This window comes from Carassius carassius, chromosome 12 (genome assembly GCF_963082965.1).
Source record: "Carassius carassius chromosome 12, fCarCar2.1, whole genome shotgun sequence".
In the NCBI taxonomy this organism is placed as follows: domain Eukaryota; kingdom Metazoa; phylum Chordata; class Actinopteri; order Cypriniformes; family Cyprinidae; genus Carassius; species Carassius carassius.
In genome coordinates, this window is record NC_081766.1 from 18,989,270 (window position 1) to 19,007,063 (window position 17,794).

At 37.6% G+C, this 17,794-nt stretch overlaps 1 protein-coding gene across 1 annotated transcript; it reads left to right on the top strand.

Moving 5' to 3' along the window:
- Positions 1-2,691: 2,691 nt before the first annotated feature.
- On the top strand, positions 2,692-16,454 carry espnlb (espin like b). Its single transcript, XM_059562809.1, has 10 exons — positions 2,692-2,988; positions 3,283-3,473; positions 6,119-6,305; positions 6,386-6,568; positions 6,701-6,832; positions 12,569-12,691; positions 12,783-12,915; positions 13,081-13,202; positions 14,381-14,554; positions 14,646-16,454. Exons 1-10 carry the CDS (start codon positions 2,695-2,697, stop codon positions 16,140-16,142), a joined length of 3,036 nt encoding a protein of 1,011 aa, XP_059418792.1. The 5' UTR covers positions 2,692-2,694; the 3' UTR covers positions 16,143-16,454.
- Positions 16,455-17,794: the final 1,340 nt, after the last annotated feature.

The window sequence follows — 17,794 nt, forward strand, 5'->3', positions numbered from 1 at the left end:
CTTTTATGCCAAAAAATAATTATATGGTCCAGGGTCACAAATAATATTATACAGAAGGTTTACATTTAAAATGCTGTATCTTAATTGCATAGTTCCTCATTTGTAACTGCTATGTTCAGCTCAATCCAGCCTTAAATGCTATAATATACTGAATATCTGTATTCAAACTTCTTACCTGGTGTTTCCTAGTGAAGCAGCAATAAGATCAAGTCTTATAAGAGAAGATCAAGTTTTATTGTTTCAAGATATAACATAGTCTATAAACTCTGATGGCTTTTAACAAATGTTTTGTTATCACCAATATAGTACAGATTAATTAATTTCTTTTTTTGTTAGCTCAGTTCATAATTTTTTGTGAGATAAATCAGTTATAATAAGGATATAACCTTGTCTTTGCCCCACCCTTTGCCTTGAAACTATTTAGACAGTGTATACGAAGTATAAAAAAGTCATGGCAGTTACATCTTAAAGAGGTATTACCTGAGGCCATGTATGAATTCAGAAATCTCTCATTTGGTTTGGGCTCATGCTATTGGTCAGTCAGCCATTTAGCACGTTGCTGTTCTAGATATCCTGAAAAAGGATTGATGTTTTGTGCCATGGGCCAGCCAACCCAAAGAGCACAACCGTAGCAGCTGCATCTAGTTGTGAACGTGCCTGAGAGAGTTCAGCAGTTCTTCATAAGCAGCAGTATAAGTATGCCTTGATAGACTCTTAAATGAACTACAGGTCTAAAAATGTACATTAGAGAGAGACATTTAGGTATTTAGACAACATGTTGACAGTAATACGTCCCAGTGCTCTGACGTTTTTTTTATCCATTCCTGTCTTTGATAATGCTATGTACTGTATATGATAGCATGCTGTACATATTTATTCAGCTTTTAAATGAAATGTATCAAACGTCTCTCATTTGCCTCATTACAGTATAAGAGTAGCATTCACATAAAAATAGTACTGAATTGAAGGATTACAGTTGACTATGAGCATTGACACGGTGCCCTGAAAACAAAGCATTCAAGAGGACTTTGTCAACTTACATATATATTGCAGATAAACCAGATTTTTAAGGTTTGTAGTTGATAATGTGTTTCTCTTTCACTCTCAATTGATCCTGTGTTGCCATGTCTTTCTGAGCATCATTTCAAATAAACATTTCCTCCATTCAAATATTCCAAATAAAAAAAAAAACATGTACCTACTGTAATTGCTTCAATTTTTTCTGTTGATTTGTTTTGTATATAAACCTAAGTGTGGTCTAGCACACGGCTGTAACCACTTTATACCATAATGAATGGGCTGTAGTGTACTCAGTGCTCAAGTTCTGAGTGTTGGCCCTGTGTCTTCTAATGTCTGTGGACACTTAACACTTTGTCAGGTGTGAAATAAATGTGAAATATGCACAATGTTGATCGACTCTAGACTTCTTTTTTTTAAATCTGAATCAGATGAAGGCGCCCAAACTTTTTATTATGGCCAAAAACAGATTTATGGCCATGAGCCACAAGTAAATGCTGCATTATATCCAACCCTATTCTATTAAACTAATTTAAAAAAAAAATTGAATTAACCTTTCATTAATATCCTATACATTTAAATTTTAAAATACAACAAAAATGTTAAAATTGAAAAGATTAATTAGAAATGCAAATATTTCAGTCAATATTTATAAAAACTTTGTAAAAGTTTTTTTTTTTTTATAGTTGTAGTTAACTATAATAACCCAAAGGTCATCACAGGCCAGCTTTGGCTCACAGGCCTAGTTTGAGCATCTCTGATCAAAACGATCTAGTAATTTAAAAAACAATATTGTAATAAAACATCTGTATTCAAACCTCTTACATGTTGTTTTCCTAGCAAGTAGCCAATGAAATGTCTTGTAAGAGAACATTCAGTTCTGGCATCTCCAGATAAAGCAATTGAAAATCTGAATCACTCTTGCACTATTTCCGGATAAAACCTACTAATACCCACTTCTTCGATCACTTTTCAAAGTATGGAATATAAACGGGGAATATAAGGAGATTTATATTTTCGCTTGAGGTCTCCTAATTATAACTTAGTATCTCACATTCTTGACTTGGTATATCATAATTATGATTTATCAAAGCATTATTTTGTGGTGGAAATAATCTTCAAAAGAAAGAAGACTATTTAATAGTTGTGGCATATGTGTGCTATTCGAATTTATGATTCATTCTATTTATTTGTTCATCATAAACTGTCTTCAGTCATATACATTGATTCTAACGATTTACATGTGAAAGACTTCTTGGATGATTCGTGTAAATGAACCCACTAAAAATTATTCAGAAGACCTGGTTTTGGTATCTCTGATCTAAATATATTTAAATATATAATCTAAATGAATTTTAAATATGATCACTCATATATAATTTATGTACAAAAAATAAGTATTTAATCATTAATTGCTTCCTTGATCAGTTATGGTCTTTCTATCCTTTCAAAGGAATATTTTGTTATGGTATTAGGGAATATAAGCAGAAGTATGTTTTCACATGAGAGCTCTCGTTACACTTCTGGCTCAGTGTTTATACACCCCCTTCATCTCTCTCATGGACATCTGTCAGCAAGCTCAGGTAACATTTTAGTGAGGGAGCGAGAGCCGAGAGAGATAGTTGGGTTCAGCCCAAGTACCCCTGCCACTTTTGTTCTGACTGGCCAAGGTCTAGCATGGTTCTCCACAGAGCCATTCAGGCCACTCGAGAGGGGGATGTGGAGGCTCTGAAGGCCTTGCATGTGTCCGGATATCTCAGTCCGACCATCACAGATGCCCAGGGAGCTTCTCCCGTCCACCACGCCGCCCGCTGTGGGCAACTGGACTGCCTGGAGTTTCTGGTGAACGAAGGTCGTTTCCTCTGCCACACCCGCACGAAGAATGGTGCCACGGCCGCCCATGATGCTGCTGCCACCGGGCACGTCCGGGAGCTGCAGTGGCTGCTACGACAGAAGAAGTGTGGGATTGAGGTGAGTGCCGTGATAAATCAAGAAAAAAATTACAGTTGACAGCTGGATTGATGGTGTTCTTGAGGATAGGCTGCTGTGTCTGTTCCCTTAAATGTCAATTACGCAGGTCATTGATGATGGATGTACAATGTGAGTAAAGAAGCAGCTCTTTTATTAATATCACTGACAACATAATAGTGCATCAGTACTGTGTATTGAAAGGTCGTTGTGATGTACTACCAACTATGCCCATGATTCAGACACTTTCAGACTGGGTATTGGATGCTGTCTTTGTGTCCGTCTTTGGCTCTACAGGATCGTGATGGTGAGGGAGCGACTGCCCTGCACCTGGCTGCCCGGTTTGGCCATGCGGAGGCAGTACAGTGGCTGTTGTTTGAGGGAGGAAGCACAGAAGCAGAGACAGATTGTGGAGCTCGACCTGTCCATTACGCTGCAGCCAGCGGAGACCTCACTTCCCTCAAACTGCTCATGTCCTGCTCCCCACGGTGAGGCTCGCAGACTGTTACATCATCCCTCATTGGCTAAACACTACATTTCAGTACGTCATATGACCAGTGTACTTTTAACCTTTAGCTTGTCAAGTAAGAAGCTGCTTATCATTTCAAGTAGTTGAACTGCTACTTTTTTTAAAAAGTGGTTGGCTACAAATAACAAAAAGTGATGTGACATTCATACATATAGCCAAGTGCACACACCCGGAGCAGTGGGCAGCCATTTATGCTGCGGCGCCCAGGAAGCAGATGGGGGTACGGTGCCTTGCTCAAGGGCACCTCATTCGTGGTATTGAGGGTGGAGGGTACATTCACTCCAACCACCTACAATTCCTGCTGTCCCCAGACTCGAACTCACAACCTTTGTATTATGAGTCAGAATCTATAACCATTAGTCAACGACACCCCCCTTACATAAATTGCAAGTTCTGTCATGAAATTTTCTAGATGGCACAGACTGATGGGTCCTTAATGCAAACGGATGATATTTACAGCATTAAACAACTTGGCAAAAGCTGATTGGTTCATACTGCATTTGCAGCCAATGAGTTTATTGCTTTACATTTAAATGGCTGGTGGGCATTCACTAGAGCATTTCGCAGCGTGCTTTCAGAGTTCCTCTGAAACCCTCCACCTTCCCCAGCTCCACCTGTATAGATCTGCTACAGGTTATTTTATATGCTATTTGTGCAGCAGCAGTATGTCTTAAATACTCACAGCACAGAACTGGAATATATGTGCTGGAAGTAGCATGCTCTTGTACTTGCTTTGAGCAGCAGTAGCAATAATCTACAACTAGCAATAACCAACAGCAGCAACAATTCAGCAGCGTAGCAGATCTATTCCACCAAGACCAAATACATTAACATTGTCATATACATTAACATGCTTAAATATTATGAGTTGTCACGACAGAACTATGTTTAAGCAATTTAAAGGTATTGTTCACCCTAAAATAAAAATTCTGTCATCATTTACTCACCTTCATTTCATTCCAAACCCATATGACTTTAGTTTTTATTTATTTTTATTTTTTTTATCCATACAATGGAAGTCAATGGAAACTGTTTGGTTACTAACATTCTTAAGAACATCTTCTTTTGTGTTCTGCAGAAAAGTCATACAGGTTTGAAATGAGATGAGTAATGACCGAACTTCTGTTTTTGAATTATTGAATTATCCCTTTAAGACACAAAAATATTGAGGGTGTTTGGAATCTCATGAACATCAAACTTGAACAGATAAAAATGCTAAATATTAACTAAGAGAATGTCATTTCATTTGTTTATATGAGTCGAAAGCATAATAAAGCAGCAGGATATAAATAAAACAGAGGTGAATCGTGAACCATCTGAATAAACTGCGGTGTTACTGTTAGATGCACCAATGCTGTCACGTTGCCATTTCTTGAGAACTGCTCATCAGGGAGGCTGGGGAAAGGTCATCTGACACAACAAATTCGCCATCTGGGCTCTGTCTTCTATAATACATGAGGAACCACTTGCCTGCCACATGTCGCCACCTGTGCATTTATTGTTCATCTGCACTGCTACCAACTTCTACTTTGTGATGCAATAGAGCGTATACCTGTACCTCTCACAATACATTAAAATGCAACCAAATAATCCAAAAGAAATCGGATTGATAGCTCATTCGGATTGATTTCGATGGGATTGGAAGGGGTGGTGGTAACTTGATTAAGCCTATAAATGCTTGATTCTGTTTATTCTCTCAACTGGATTTAAAATACTGACTATTTTCTCAATCGGATTAAAAAATACCTTTTGCATATGTGCAGCGCTGCAATCCATGTATTTACATACATCTTACATCTCAAGGGCCGGTCACACTACACTTTTCATTACATTTACTTTTATTTGCTGTGTTCAAAAGAGCAAGTTTGGTGAAATTTGACCTGTGACCAACATTAGACATGTGACCAACAGAAAATCAGCATGACTTCTTAGCTGATTTAAAAGAATTTTAACTTTAAATCTGTAAAATTCCAGTAAAGTGCAGTAGATTGTACATATTTTTACATTTTGGATGTTATATACTGTACATATTTTTTTTACAATAAGATGCTACAGAGTGTGACATTGATATAAATGTGATATATTACAACTTTTGCAGTGTCAGTAGAAATTTTGCATGCTCCAGCGTGGAAAACACAACTTAACAAATGTGTTTCTACAACTTTACAAAATGTATTGTCATCTTACAAACTGATCAGTGGAGGGACTGAAAGGTCTACCTGAACATTTGCTAAAAGCTATTCCTGCATATGTGTAAGGTTTCTTTTTAGTGAAGAATAAATGACACATATACTCATGGTAACTGTGACATAATAGAAGTGGCTTTCTTCAGTTCTGAATATGGCAACTAATTGTGCACTATGCACACACTGAAGTTTTGTTTGGAATACGTTTAATGAATATATATGAATTTGGTTGTAAAGTTTAGGGATCAAATAAATAGAACTTTCAGAATCGGAAATCAAAATTAGGGCATGTGAACATACTCGACACTTCACTGAAAAGATCTGTAAGCATAAAGTGGCTTGTTAATTAATGTAGACTTAAAACGAGATTATGTTATGTTAGTCTATACATGCAGTCTTAAATGTATTATTGGTACAGATGTGTGGACTGCCAGACAGGAACTGGAGCCACTCCACTGTATCTGGCCTGTCAGGAGGGGCATCTGCATGTGGTTGAATACCTGGTGAAGGACTGCGGTGCAAATGTCCATGTACAGGCCAAAGATGGCATGAGTGTGTTGCATGCAGCTGCCCACATGGGACACTATGCCCTGGTGGTCTGGTTGGTAAGTTATCTACTTCAGTCACACTGCTTCAGTTTTATTAAATAGCTAACTCTAATTCTGTCTCTGATATGATTCTTCAGGCCTCCTTCACAGATCTGGATCTGTCCTGTCAAGATAAGAATGGAGCCACAGCACTGCATTTCGCTGCTAGCGAGGGCCACCATCGCATTGTGAAGCGTCTTTTACTGATGGGAGCAAAGGTCCTGAAAGACCACTGGGGTGGGACCCCCCTACATGATGCAGCGGAGAATGGAGAACTGGAGGTGTCTGTCACCATTCCTTTAGTTCCAATCACAAATCCTTTCCATGAACGCTGAGAGGGTTTTACAGTTTAAGAAGTTCAAAAGGGTTTCAAGGAGGTTTTGAATGACAGCTCTAATCTCTCGTTCCATCAGTGCTGCCGAGTGCTGCTGAATAATCACATCAGTCCACTGGAGAGAGATTCTGATGGGTATACTGCAGTGGATCTGGCAGAATACAATGGCTGTCATGACTGTGCCAACTTCCTCCATGATGCTGATGCCCACGTAAGATAATTAGTACTTTCTTCAGCAAAGTTTATTTGACTGCAAGCTCATTTTGAATTAAATCAGACGTTTTTATTTTGGGTTATTTAGATTAATTATCTTTAAAAATTTTTTTATAAATATTTCTTCCATATACACACTAATGTTTAACTGCTTTGGGTGTAAGTAAAATTTTTACTTTTATTAAAATTCTTTTTAAAGAAATTATTTTATATAATTTATACAGTAAGGATGCATTAAATTAATCAAAGTGACAATAAAGACATTTATAATGAACAAATATTTTGAACTTTCTATTCATCAAAGAACCCTGATAAACTGGTGTCTTCAAAAATATTAAGCATCACAACAAATTTCAAAAATAATAATAAGATAAGAAATGATAATGAAATTAAGAAATGGTTTTGCAACAAATCAGCATATTCAAATGATTTCAGAAGGATCATATGACACTGAAGACTGGAATAATGGCTGCTGAAAATTCAGCTTTCCCATCACAGGAATAAAGTATTTTAAAAAAGAAAAAGTTTATTAAAATTATAGCATTAGAGACATTTTTCAAAAAAATATAAAAAAAACTCACCCTCAAACAAACTGTAGTATGTGTATATATGAAATTGAAAAAAGAAAAGAAAAGAAAAAGTACAGAGAAATTGAACCTAAGGTGATTTATGGGTACAGTGTTTAAATTTTGCATACTTGAGTGAAAGTAAAAGGTTTTCCACATTTAATAATAATGCTTAAATATATCAATCAGGTGCTTTACAGCCCTGAATCTTACATGCATTAACAGCTGAAGGTGAGGATTTTGGTAATACTCCACCTTGTGAGAGCAAACTGTTACTGCCACCAACTGGCCAACACTTCTCTAGCATGAATATATATGAATATAATAGTCATGCTACAAAACAGAGGACAAGCTACAAATATTAAAGTGCATTTATTAAATCACTGCCACCAACAGAGTCATCCTGCTAAAGAACCTTCCCATTATTTGTCCGATATGGGACAGGATTTTCTTCACAGGAACATCCTTTTCAGAAGGCAAAATGGATACCGTTAATAATGAAGGCATTAATAATGTGATTATAATTTGATTCACATCTGCTGAGAGTAAAAAGTGTTGACAAGTATCTGTTTATTCTCGTGGAGAATGTTGTTGTGGGTCAATTCAGAGAAAATATCTAATTGAATGAAATCAAATGATTTAGATTTAGTATATGCCTGGTCCTTTTTGTGCATTTGTAAAATGAATATTTAAGGTGTAGACTCAAATGGATCATTTTATGTTTCCCCCTAATATCATCCACCATTTGTGAGATGGACAAAAGGTCAGTCCAGTCTTAAGAGTTCAGTGACGCACAAGACGTCTGATAGTGTGTGAAACAGCAATACGCTTTACACAATTTGCTAAATACTTATATTTCAGGTCTGCGTCCATTGTGACTTCATTGCAAAAGGGCATCAGATACGTCATTGGTTCATAAATGAAGTGGAAACTATGCATGTGTCAGCCTTTCTTTTGATAGCATAACTACGATGGCATATTAAACGTTATGGTTGAATACAAGCTAATTAGCAAGACACTTGTACTGTTTGGTTGGCGCATGAAGGACCGATCAGCTATCACTCACGCCCCTCTCAGCGCGAGCTCCAAAGCTCCAGGGGTGAGAGGATATGCGATCCTCCATCTCAGGTGTCAGAGGCCCATAAACGCAGTCAGGTTTGTCAGAGGGCATTTTACTCCTGTGTTTGGAGTCGCTCATGCTCTGTCAATCGATCACAGAGCCAACGAGAGAGAGGAGAGATGTGGTGCTCTCACCAGTTTTGTTCTTTTACTCTGACATGGCATCAGTTGTTTTGGTTTGAGTGTTTGGGTCTCCCCAGAGGAAGGTGTGAGCAGCACAGTGGAGTTCTTGACAATAATTATTGTTTACTGGGAAAAATTACATAAGATGAGCTTAAATATTACAACAGAAACGGAATGAAGAAAAGGGTAGACATAATGCAAGATAGACTGGGTAATGCTAATATAGAAAAGGAACAATTCATTATGCTGGCACTGAAAATCTGTCTTTGTTAAAGAAATTATAAATGACACCTCTCTCTACAGCATATAACTTCCAATGAAACCATGCACAATTGGGCATAATTTTAAAAATGACAATATAATACAAAATATTACAGAACGTGTAACATACATAATTCAGAAAATGACCTCCATATAAATGGTAGTATTTACATTAAAAATTGTATAATACACTCACCTGAAGGATTATTAGGAACACCATACTAATTCTGTGTTTGACCCCCTTTCGCCTTCAGAACTGCCTTAATTCTACGTGGCATTGATTCAACAAGGTGCTGAAAGCATTCTTTAGAAATGTTGGCCCATATTGATAGGATAGCATCTTGCAGTTGATGGAGATTTGTGGGATGCACATCCAGGGCACGAAGCTCCCGTTCCACCAAAGATGCTCTATTGGGTTGAGATCTGATGACTGTGGGGGCCATTTTAGTACAGTGAACTCATTGTCATGTTCAAAAAACCAATTTGAAATGATTCTAGCTTTGTGACATTATCCTGCTGGAAGTAGCCATCAGAGGATGGGTACATGGTGGTCATAAAGGGATGGACATGGTCAGAAACATGTTCAGGTAGGCCGTGGCATTTAAACGATGCCCAATTGGCACTTAGGGGCCTAAAGTGTGCCAAGAAAACATCCCCCACACCATTACACCGCCACCACCAGCCTGCACAGTGGTAACAAGGCATGATGGATCCATGTTCTCATTCTGTTTAAGCCAAATTCTGACGCTACCATCTGAATATCTCAACAGAAATTGAGACTCACCAGACCAGGCAACATTTTTCCAGTCTTCAACTGTCCAATTTTGGTGAGCTCGTGCAAATTGTAGCCTCTTTTTCCTATTTGTAGTGGAGATGAGTGGTACCCAGTGGGGTCTTCTGCTGTTGTAGCCCATCCGCCTCAAGGTTGTGCGTGTTGTGGCTTCACAAATGCTTTGCTGCATACCTCGGTTGTAACGAGTGGTTATTTCAGTCAAAGTTGCTCTTCTATCAGCTTGAATCAATTGGCCTCTGACCTCTAGCATCAACAAGGCATTTTTGCCCACAGGACTGCCGCATACTGGATGTTTTTCCCTTTTCACACCATTCTTTGTAAAACCTAGAAATGGTTGTGCGTGAAAATCCCAGTAACTGAGCAGATTGTGAAAAACTCAGACCGGCCCGTCTGGCACCAACAACCACGCCACGCTCAAAATTGTTTAAATCACCTTTCTTTCCCATTCTGACATTCAGTTTGGAGTTCAGGAGATTGTCTTGACCAGGACCACACCCCTAAATGCATTGAAGCAACTGCCATGTGATTGGTTGATTAGATAATTGCATTAATGAGAAATTGAACAGGTGTTCCTAATAATACTTTAGGTGAGTGTATAATATAATTTAATATAATATAACATAAACTAGCAGAACTGGTGTGATCCAATTCTTAAAATTGCTTGATTTATTCCATCATTCCACCATAATATGAAGGAAATTGTGTAAAAATGGAGAGAATTTAATTCAAATTTTTATAAATGTATAAGCAAACTTGACATATTTAGAGGAAAAAATCATATTTCTTGTCTAATAATAATATTTAAGTACATCATACACATACACTGAACAAAATTATAAACGCAACACTTTCGTTTTTGCCCCCATTTTTCATGAGCTGAACTTAAAGATTTAAGACTTTTTCTATGTACACAAAATACCTATTTCTTTCAAATATTGTTCACAACTCTGTCTAAATCTGTGTTAGTGAGCACTTCTCCTTTGCTGAGATAATCCATCCACCTCACAGGTGTGGCATATCAAGATGCTGATCAGACAGCATGATTATTGCACTGGTGTGCCTTAGGCTGGCCACAATAAAAGGCCACTGAAAAAAGGGGGCAAAAAAAAAAGTGTTGCGTTTATAATTTTGTTCAGTGTATATCATATATCATATCATGTCATGTTATATCGTATCATAGAGTCTGCATGAAATGCATGTAAACGAATAGAATTGGTGTGATCTAATGCTTAGATAGAGTTGCCTGATCTATTCCTGCATATCTAATGGTCTGTGTAACTGATGTGTGTTGACCTCTTTGCTCCACGGTCGGTTGAGGTGCATGTAACAGAGAGGTATTAAGTGAAGCGTCTTTAAATGTGCCTTAAGGCAAATCAGTTACGGTTGGAAAATAATGTGACACCTCAATAAAGATTAGTACTGTCTGTTCATGCATGTGTATCGATTCGCCATAAAGCCCCATTCTTAGATTTTTGTGGAATTGAAGTAATTCTCTAACCACATTACAAGATATTCAGAACAGCAAATAGTGTTTGGAAACTGTAGAGTTAGTTCAATAAGAAACTGTGAGAAACACAATAGTGCTTTAGTGAGTTTCAGAAACATTAGGCCTTTAGACCTTTAAACCTGTAAAGAGCAACAGTTCACCTAATCCCACCCTTTAATTATTCATACTTTACTATGAAGACCTCCTGTCAGAGCTCACTGTAGTGTGCTGATCCTCAAGTGTTTGGCCACTGGATGGCTGGAGCACTGATGTGATTGTAGCTGCTCTCATTACACTCAGCTGTTAGACTTGTGAAGACTTTACCGGCAAAGGTGTGGACTGTAAGTTATTTCAGATTACTTTATAAAAACATAAATGCCATTGTTGTTTTACTTTTCTGAAAAAAAAAAGAAAAAATCTGTAGCATTGCATGGGCTTGTTTTATGATGCGAAATATATTAATTGAACATGTATATAAATAATTAGAAAAAATCCTGCCTAGAAAATGATCTTTGAAATAATTTCAAAATGCGAGTAAGTAATGAGATAATGGATGGAAACACACAGACTGACAAATTCATTATGTTTAGCTCTGAAAACGAAATTTCAGTTTGTTAAAATAAATAAATGATGCCCTAAATGTCATATATTTGATTATACATAGCTAATGTAAAATCTTTAGTGTGTGATGCCTTATTTAGTATTTGAAGTAATTGCTGCTCTTGAATTCTACACTTAACGCATACATGCTTAATCTTTGCATTACAAAATGTTATTACTTATATTTAGTTTATCCCTGTGATGGTAAAGCTGAATTTTCAATAGCCATAACTCCAGTCTTTGGTGACACATGATCCTTCAAATATAATTTTAATAATGTTGATTTTACTATATTATCAGTGTTGAAAACTGTTGTGCTGCTTAATAATTTTGTTGAAACTGATTTTTGCAGGATTCTTTGGTTCAAACAAGCAGCATTGTTTAAAACAGAAATCTTTTGTAACAATATAAATGACTCTTTTGATCAATGTAATGCATACTTGCTGAATAAGTATTAATTTCTTTTAAAAAAATAAAAATGGCAAGAACAGAGTTCACAAGTGGCCATAAGAGAAGTCAATCACTGCAATAGTAGGTATGGGTCATTTGAACCATCCGATCAGGTGACTGAACTCTATAGGCAGTTTTCCTCTGTTAACTGAGTGGGAGGTCTGCTATACTAAACCATTTGAGCTCCTGTTACACTTTTCTCATGCCTTTTCCCCCTCACTGGGGACTCTTCAGGGTGTACATTGTGCTTCAAGACCTGTATTTTGCACCAAACACTAAAAGGAAATTGAGTTTAAATTCAGGAAATCCTTGTGTTCACTTATTGCTTTACTCCAGCAGTCTGCAGATATTGTTCTCATAGAGGAGGAAAGGACCTTGTTTAGCACACCTGACCCCTACCAGGACATTAAGGACCTGTCCTGTGAACTTGGACATTGTGGCAGGATGGAAAATAGCAAGGTGATAATTTTTAGTTAGAAAATGATTTTAAGCAAATATGGTAGGATATGTTTGTTCTCAATCGCTTTGGCTGTTTTGGTGTTCCTAGCAGCCGGTGAATGAAGTCCCTCCCCAGCCTCGTTCCTCTCTACCATACCCGGATGACACATCCACATTACCGGCCACCTCACAAGATAAGAGAGCTGGATCTGGAACCATACAGCATATGCAAGTGGCCTCTACAGGTGGGTGTACATGACACTGCATGTGTTCAGCTTAGGCGAGAGCATATATATATATCTTTTATCTGTAACCAATTCAGATTTCCAACTGGCAAAAAGGTCAACTTCCATATTACAAAGAAACTGTATGTCTAAAGTTAACTCATTTTGTTTGTCTTTGGTGTATAGTTGTAACTTCATTCAACTTGAGGAAACACCTTGAGGATGAGGATGCACTTTTATCCCAAAAGACAATGAGGTCGCTGAAACAAGCAGGAATCACTGCAGTCTTCACTGGACAAACAATAAATGTATGTGCTAACCTCAATATTAAAGGGGTGGTTGACCATTTTTTCTAGGCTTGATTGTGTGTATGTGTTGCAGTGTAACACATGTTAATACTTAGTTTAAAAGAAAATAAAAATTTTCACATAATTTACATTCATTACACACCGCTCCGCCCCTTCTCATTTGAACGTTTCAATGAGTTCCTGTTTTTGTTAGCTGGTCCAGTGTGTTGTGATTGGCTAAACTGCCAGTGCTCATCTGAACGTCCGTCCCTCACCTCAGCAGCATGTGCTCCGGTTGTAAACATTGTAAATACTGGCGTTGTCCATATTGCTTATCAATTTGAGCCCGATTGAGACGTGGAGGATATTAGTGAAGATTATCGTGCAGAACCTGTGCAAGCACGGCTCTTAATGGTACGTTTTTTTGTTTGTTGTTGTCTCATACTTTTAGATACGTTGTTGTTTGTAAATGCTACTGCTTCAGTTAGCTATTAATATACGGGTTTATCCGGATTAAAGCTGTAATACATTAAGGCAACCTCACACGCGTCTATGTATAAAGCATCTCATAGCTATGTGAAAATGAGTGTATTCACTGAGCTGAGGATCTGAATGAGAGAGAGAGAGAAGCAGGGCGACATGAGGAAGAGAATTAAAAAGCGCTGCTTTAGAACATATGATTTTGAAACTTGTGAATCCATTAGAATCAACATGGCCTCGCCCCCTTTGTTGCGTGTTACCAGGGGGCGGGGTTTATCAGTGTTTGTGATGTCACAGACCTGGGAAGTAGCTCGTTGTAGTCCCTACGAGCTGTTTTTGTAGGCATTAAACTACCAGAAGTCGATATCTCCACTTGCATTGAACTTTCAGCGCTGGAACTTTGTAGATATTGTTTATGCTCAAACAGCAACATCACACCCTAACTAATTTTTAAAAAGTAAAATCGCAATCAACCACCCCTCTAAAAAAGTCAACCTGAAATCACAATTGCCATTTATTATTATCTTCCAGGTCTTATTGTGCTCAAATTATTAATGCATGTTATTCCGAAGAAAACAGAATCGAGAAATGTAACTCAACATTACAAGAAAAAGTCTGAATTGCAAGATAAGGAAACTTGCAATTTTGAGGGGGGATACTTGAAACTGAGATGGTATAGCAATGTTAATCTCTATGAGTTTGTATGAATCTGTTTACAGAAAGTACAGAGTGGAATTGTACCACTTGCAACATTGGAGGCAAATCTTGCTGACATTGATTCTCTGATCCCAACTCATGACGAGAACGGGAAGCCCATTGCTGAATGGAAGAGGCAGGTTATGGTGCGCAAGCTTCAAGCTCGACTGCAGGACGAAGATGTCCTCAGCAGAAATGTAAACTTCTCAAACCCCTACTGCATAAAAGTCCTTGCATAACGTACAGTGTCATACAACATTACAATAATAATTGTTTCATCTTACACAGGACAACAGCAACCAACACACTGAGGTGGATGGCTGGAGGTATTCCCAAGTCCACAATGTCATTTTGGGCCCCTTTGGAGAACTGCTTACTGAAGATGACCTGCTCTACTTGGAGGGACAGATTGAAACTATCTCCCTTCAGAAACGATGCCAGGCCTATGAACTAGAGCTTGCCCGACTGGCAGAGGAACTCAGGACCATCCTTCCTGCACCCATCGTTAATATCACCGTCAACACCCAGTACCAGCAGCTCCCAGACATGGAGGAATCTTTGCCTCTTTCTGCTTGGTACAATCGTATCTCAAATATAGTAAAGAGCATGTCAAACCTCCTGACCAACCTCTCAGAAACAAATGGTGAAGATGGGATCAGTAAGATGCCAAACACGGATCTGACATCAGTCTGCACCTACCAGCCAGAGAGGCAAAGTTCAGTCAAAGGACGAAGGCAAAAGGTGGAAATGGAGATCCAGCAATCAGGAGTTTCTGTGAAAAATTTGAGGTCCAACTTTGAGGGTCAGATAGGAAACATCTACCCATTTTCTGGGCTTTCAAACAACACATCAGACACAAGGCAGCAAAAACTGACTACATCAACAAATCGTAAGGAGCAGCAAATTGGGACAACTCAAAGCACTGACATAAATCACATTAATGACAGTGCCATAATATGCCAGCAGGTACCGGGCAAGGATGCAAATCAAGTGATGGAGACCACCTGCTTGCGGAAGGAGCGTATTGTTGTTCTCTTTTTGAGCCACTGGAAAAGGTCTGCGTATGCAATATCAATGCGAACCAAGATGAAACAAGAGATTGGCACTCTTACAGGAGAAGGAATAACAGCTCCAGTCTCCAACCCAGGAAACAGATCACTGTATGATCTTTATAGGCAAAGAACCACAATAGACAAAATGATTGGCAACTGGAAGCGCATCGCCTCAGGGGTCCCTACACGACAGATCCGGAGCCTCCAAAGGAAGCGCGTGACATACTCGCCCGAGCAGTTTCTTCCTCGTGTGGATGGCGCTCCTGTTGCTTACGACAGCCTAACCCTTGACCTGTTCATGCTCGGCTATTTTCACATTCTTGAGCAGGACCTCCCAGCTGAGGAGCGCAAGATGAGGCACCTGCTTTGCTTTGAAGTGTTCGATCACGTAGGGAAATTTCCCTGGAACATGGTCCGAGACTTCCACCTGACCGTCCTCAGGGAGATTGAGGCTGGGAGACGTGAGTGGAAAGATGGTTTTGAGGACATCAAAATGCAATATTTTGGGAAAAGAGAAAATGGGATATCTAAGGAATCCGTGAATAAATCTTGTGCTGGGGTTAAAGCTGTGCCGCAGGTTATCATCGAGAATACTGTATCAACTGATGGAGGACATTCCACTAGAGATGGAAGCAATGATTTCTCAGTGTTTAGCAATGATGAAATTTGTAAATATATTGATCGTAGTTTCACCTTCTGGAAGGAGAAAGAAGCAGAGTTGTTTGATTTTTGAGATTTTTGAATGCAGTGATGGTTTATATTGTATGTGAACACAGTATAATTGAGAATTATTTTGAATGCAACATAATTTTGAGGCTTTTTGAATACAGATAAATAAAGGATAAAAAAGATGTTTGTTATATAATAAATTATGTTAATTAAGTACTTTATAATGTAGCATTAGGTAAAATGTACCTTTTATAAATAAACACCATGATTACACAATGACAAGAATCTGGCCAAAAGACTATTACAGCCACATGCATTCCACAAATTTTGATGTCTGCCCTTTCTCTTTTATAAATAAACCACTGTTTTGTTTGAAAAATGCCATTTCTTGACTCCCTCATGCCTTCATGTTACACTTTTTTTTTTTAAGAAAACAAACTGATATTGGAAATGTTGTGTATATTATAAAACCTTCAGGGAGATTGGTCTTTCTGCTGTGCTCAATATACATTACAAATAAGCAAACTTTAACTTGAGCTAAGGAAATGACTCTTGCTGTGGCGTGCAGCGTGCTAATGCTAATCTACTAGCCTGTAAACACCATTTTCTTTCTTGATATCAAAGTAAATGCTGAACTAAAGAATCTCTATTACCTTACTAACAGTACAACACAGATGTAAAAATGCACACATATTTACAATATGGTGTGATTAGCTGCTTTCGTTTAAGGACAAGTTGCATATTATTTATGCATATTTTAAAGTACAGTAAGCTGATTGTATACCTGGATTTTATCCTTTCTGACAATATTCTGTCAAAACAGACTCCACTCCCACCTTATTTAATATGTTCCCATATCCAAAGAGTATTGCTTAGTAATTTAAAACTACTAAACAAAAGTTATTTTATTCATTCTGATGGATGTTTTTGTGATTTTATTGTCAACGTCATCTCCAGTAAGTATAGCCTAGTTTTCTATTTCTAGTTTCTCTATTTCTTTCTGTCTTCTTCTTCTTCTTTTTTTTTTTTTAGCCCCAGGCTGTAGATTATGAAGAAGTCTGCAGACAAACTTGGTAGGGTATATAACATATACTGATTATTCCAGGACACAGTAGCCTAATGATATCATCACTAATATTAGACACACAGTCTACAATTTTAATTGTCGTCTACAATTTTAATGTCATCCTCCTCAGTAGCACTAGAATTCTCTTCTCAAAGTGTTTCCATTTGGTCATTTATTGTATTGCTTGGGTGTAAAAAAAAATAAATAAATAAAATAAATGTATATATATATATATATTATGGATAATGGTTGGTGATATCATTTGAATATATACTGCTTGTAGTTTTGTCTTTGATGTCAAAATTAAATGTATTAAATGTTAAAACACATAGTCGGACCTATAGCACATCTACGTACACATGATGCAGATTTGTATACTTAAAGAGATTGTGAATCTCTCTTCATTCATTTTCCAGTCTGTGCGCTATCGTTTTTATCCAGTAAAGGAAAAACCCACAGATGACACAAAAAAATCTCATTTAATTGCATGTATACTATATTAGTTACTCTTTTAAGTTACTGTATATAAGAAGCCTATATACATGTTTCTTATTTTATAATTAGATTAATGTCATCTTCAAAACAACAAAACTGTAAATGTAATTTAAAGCTTAACGTTTTACAACATAAAAATTTATATTATCATGAGC

Coding starts and splice junctions, on each gene's coding strand:
- espnlb (XM_059562809.1), top strand. CDS start 2,695: ATGGTTCTCCACAGAGCCATTCAGGCCACTCGAGAGGGGGATGTGGAG. Junction 3,474..6,118: donor CTCATGTCCTGCTCCCCACG/GTGAGGCTCGCA, acceptor TTATTGGTACAG/ATGTGTGGACTGCCAGACAG. Junction 6,833..12,568: donor TCCATGATGCTGATGCCCAC/GTAAGATAATTA, acceptor GCTTTACTCCAG/CAGTCTGCAGATATTGTTCT.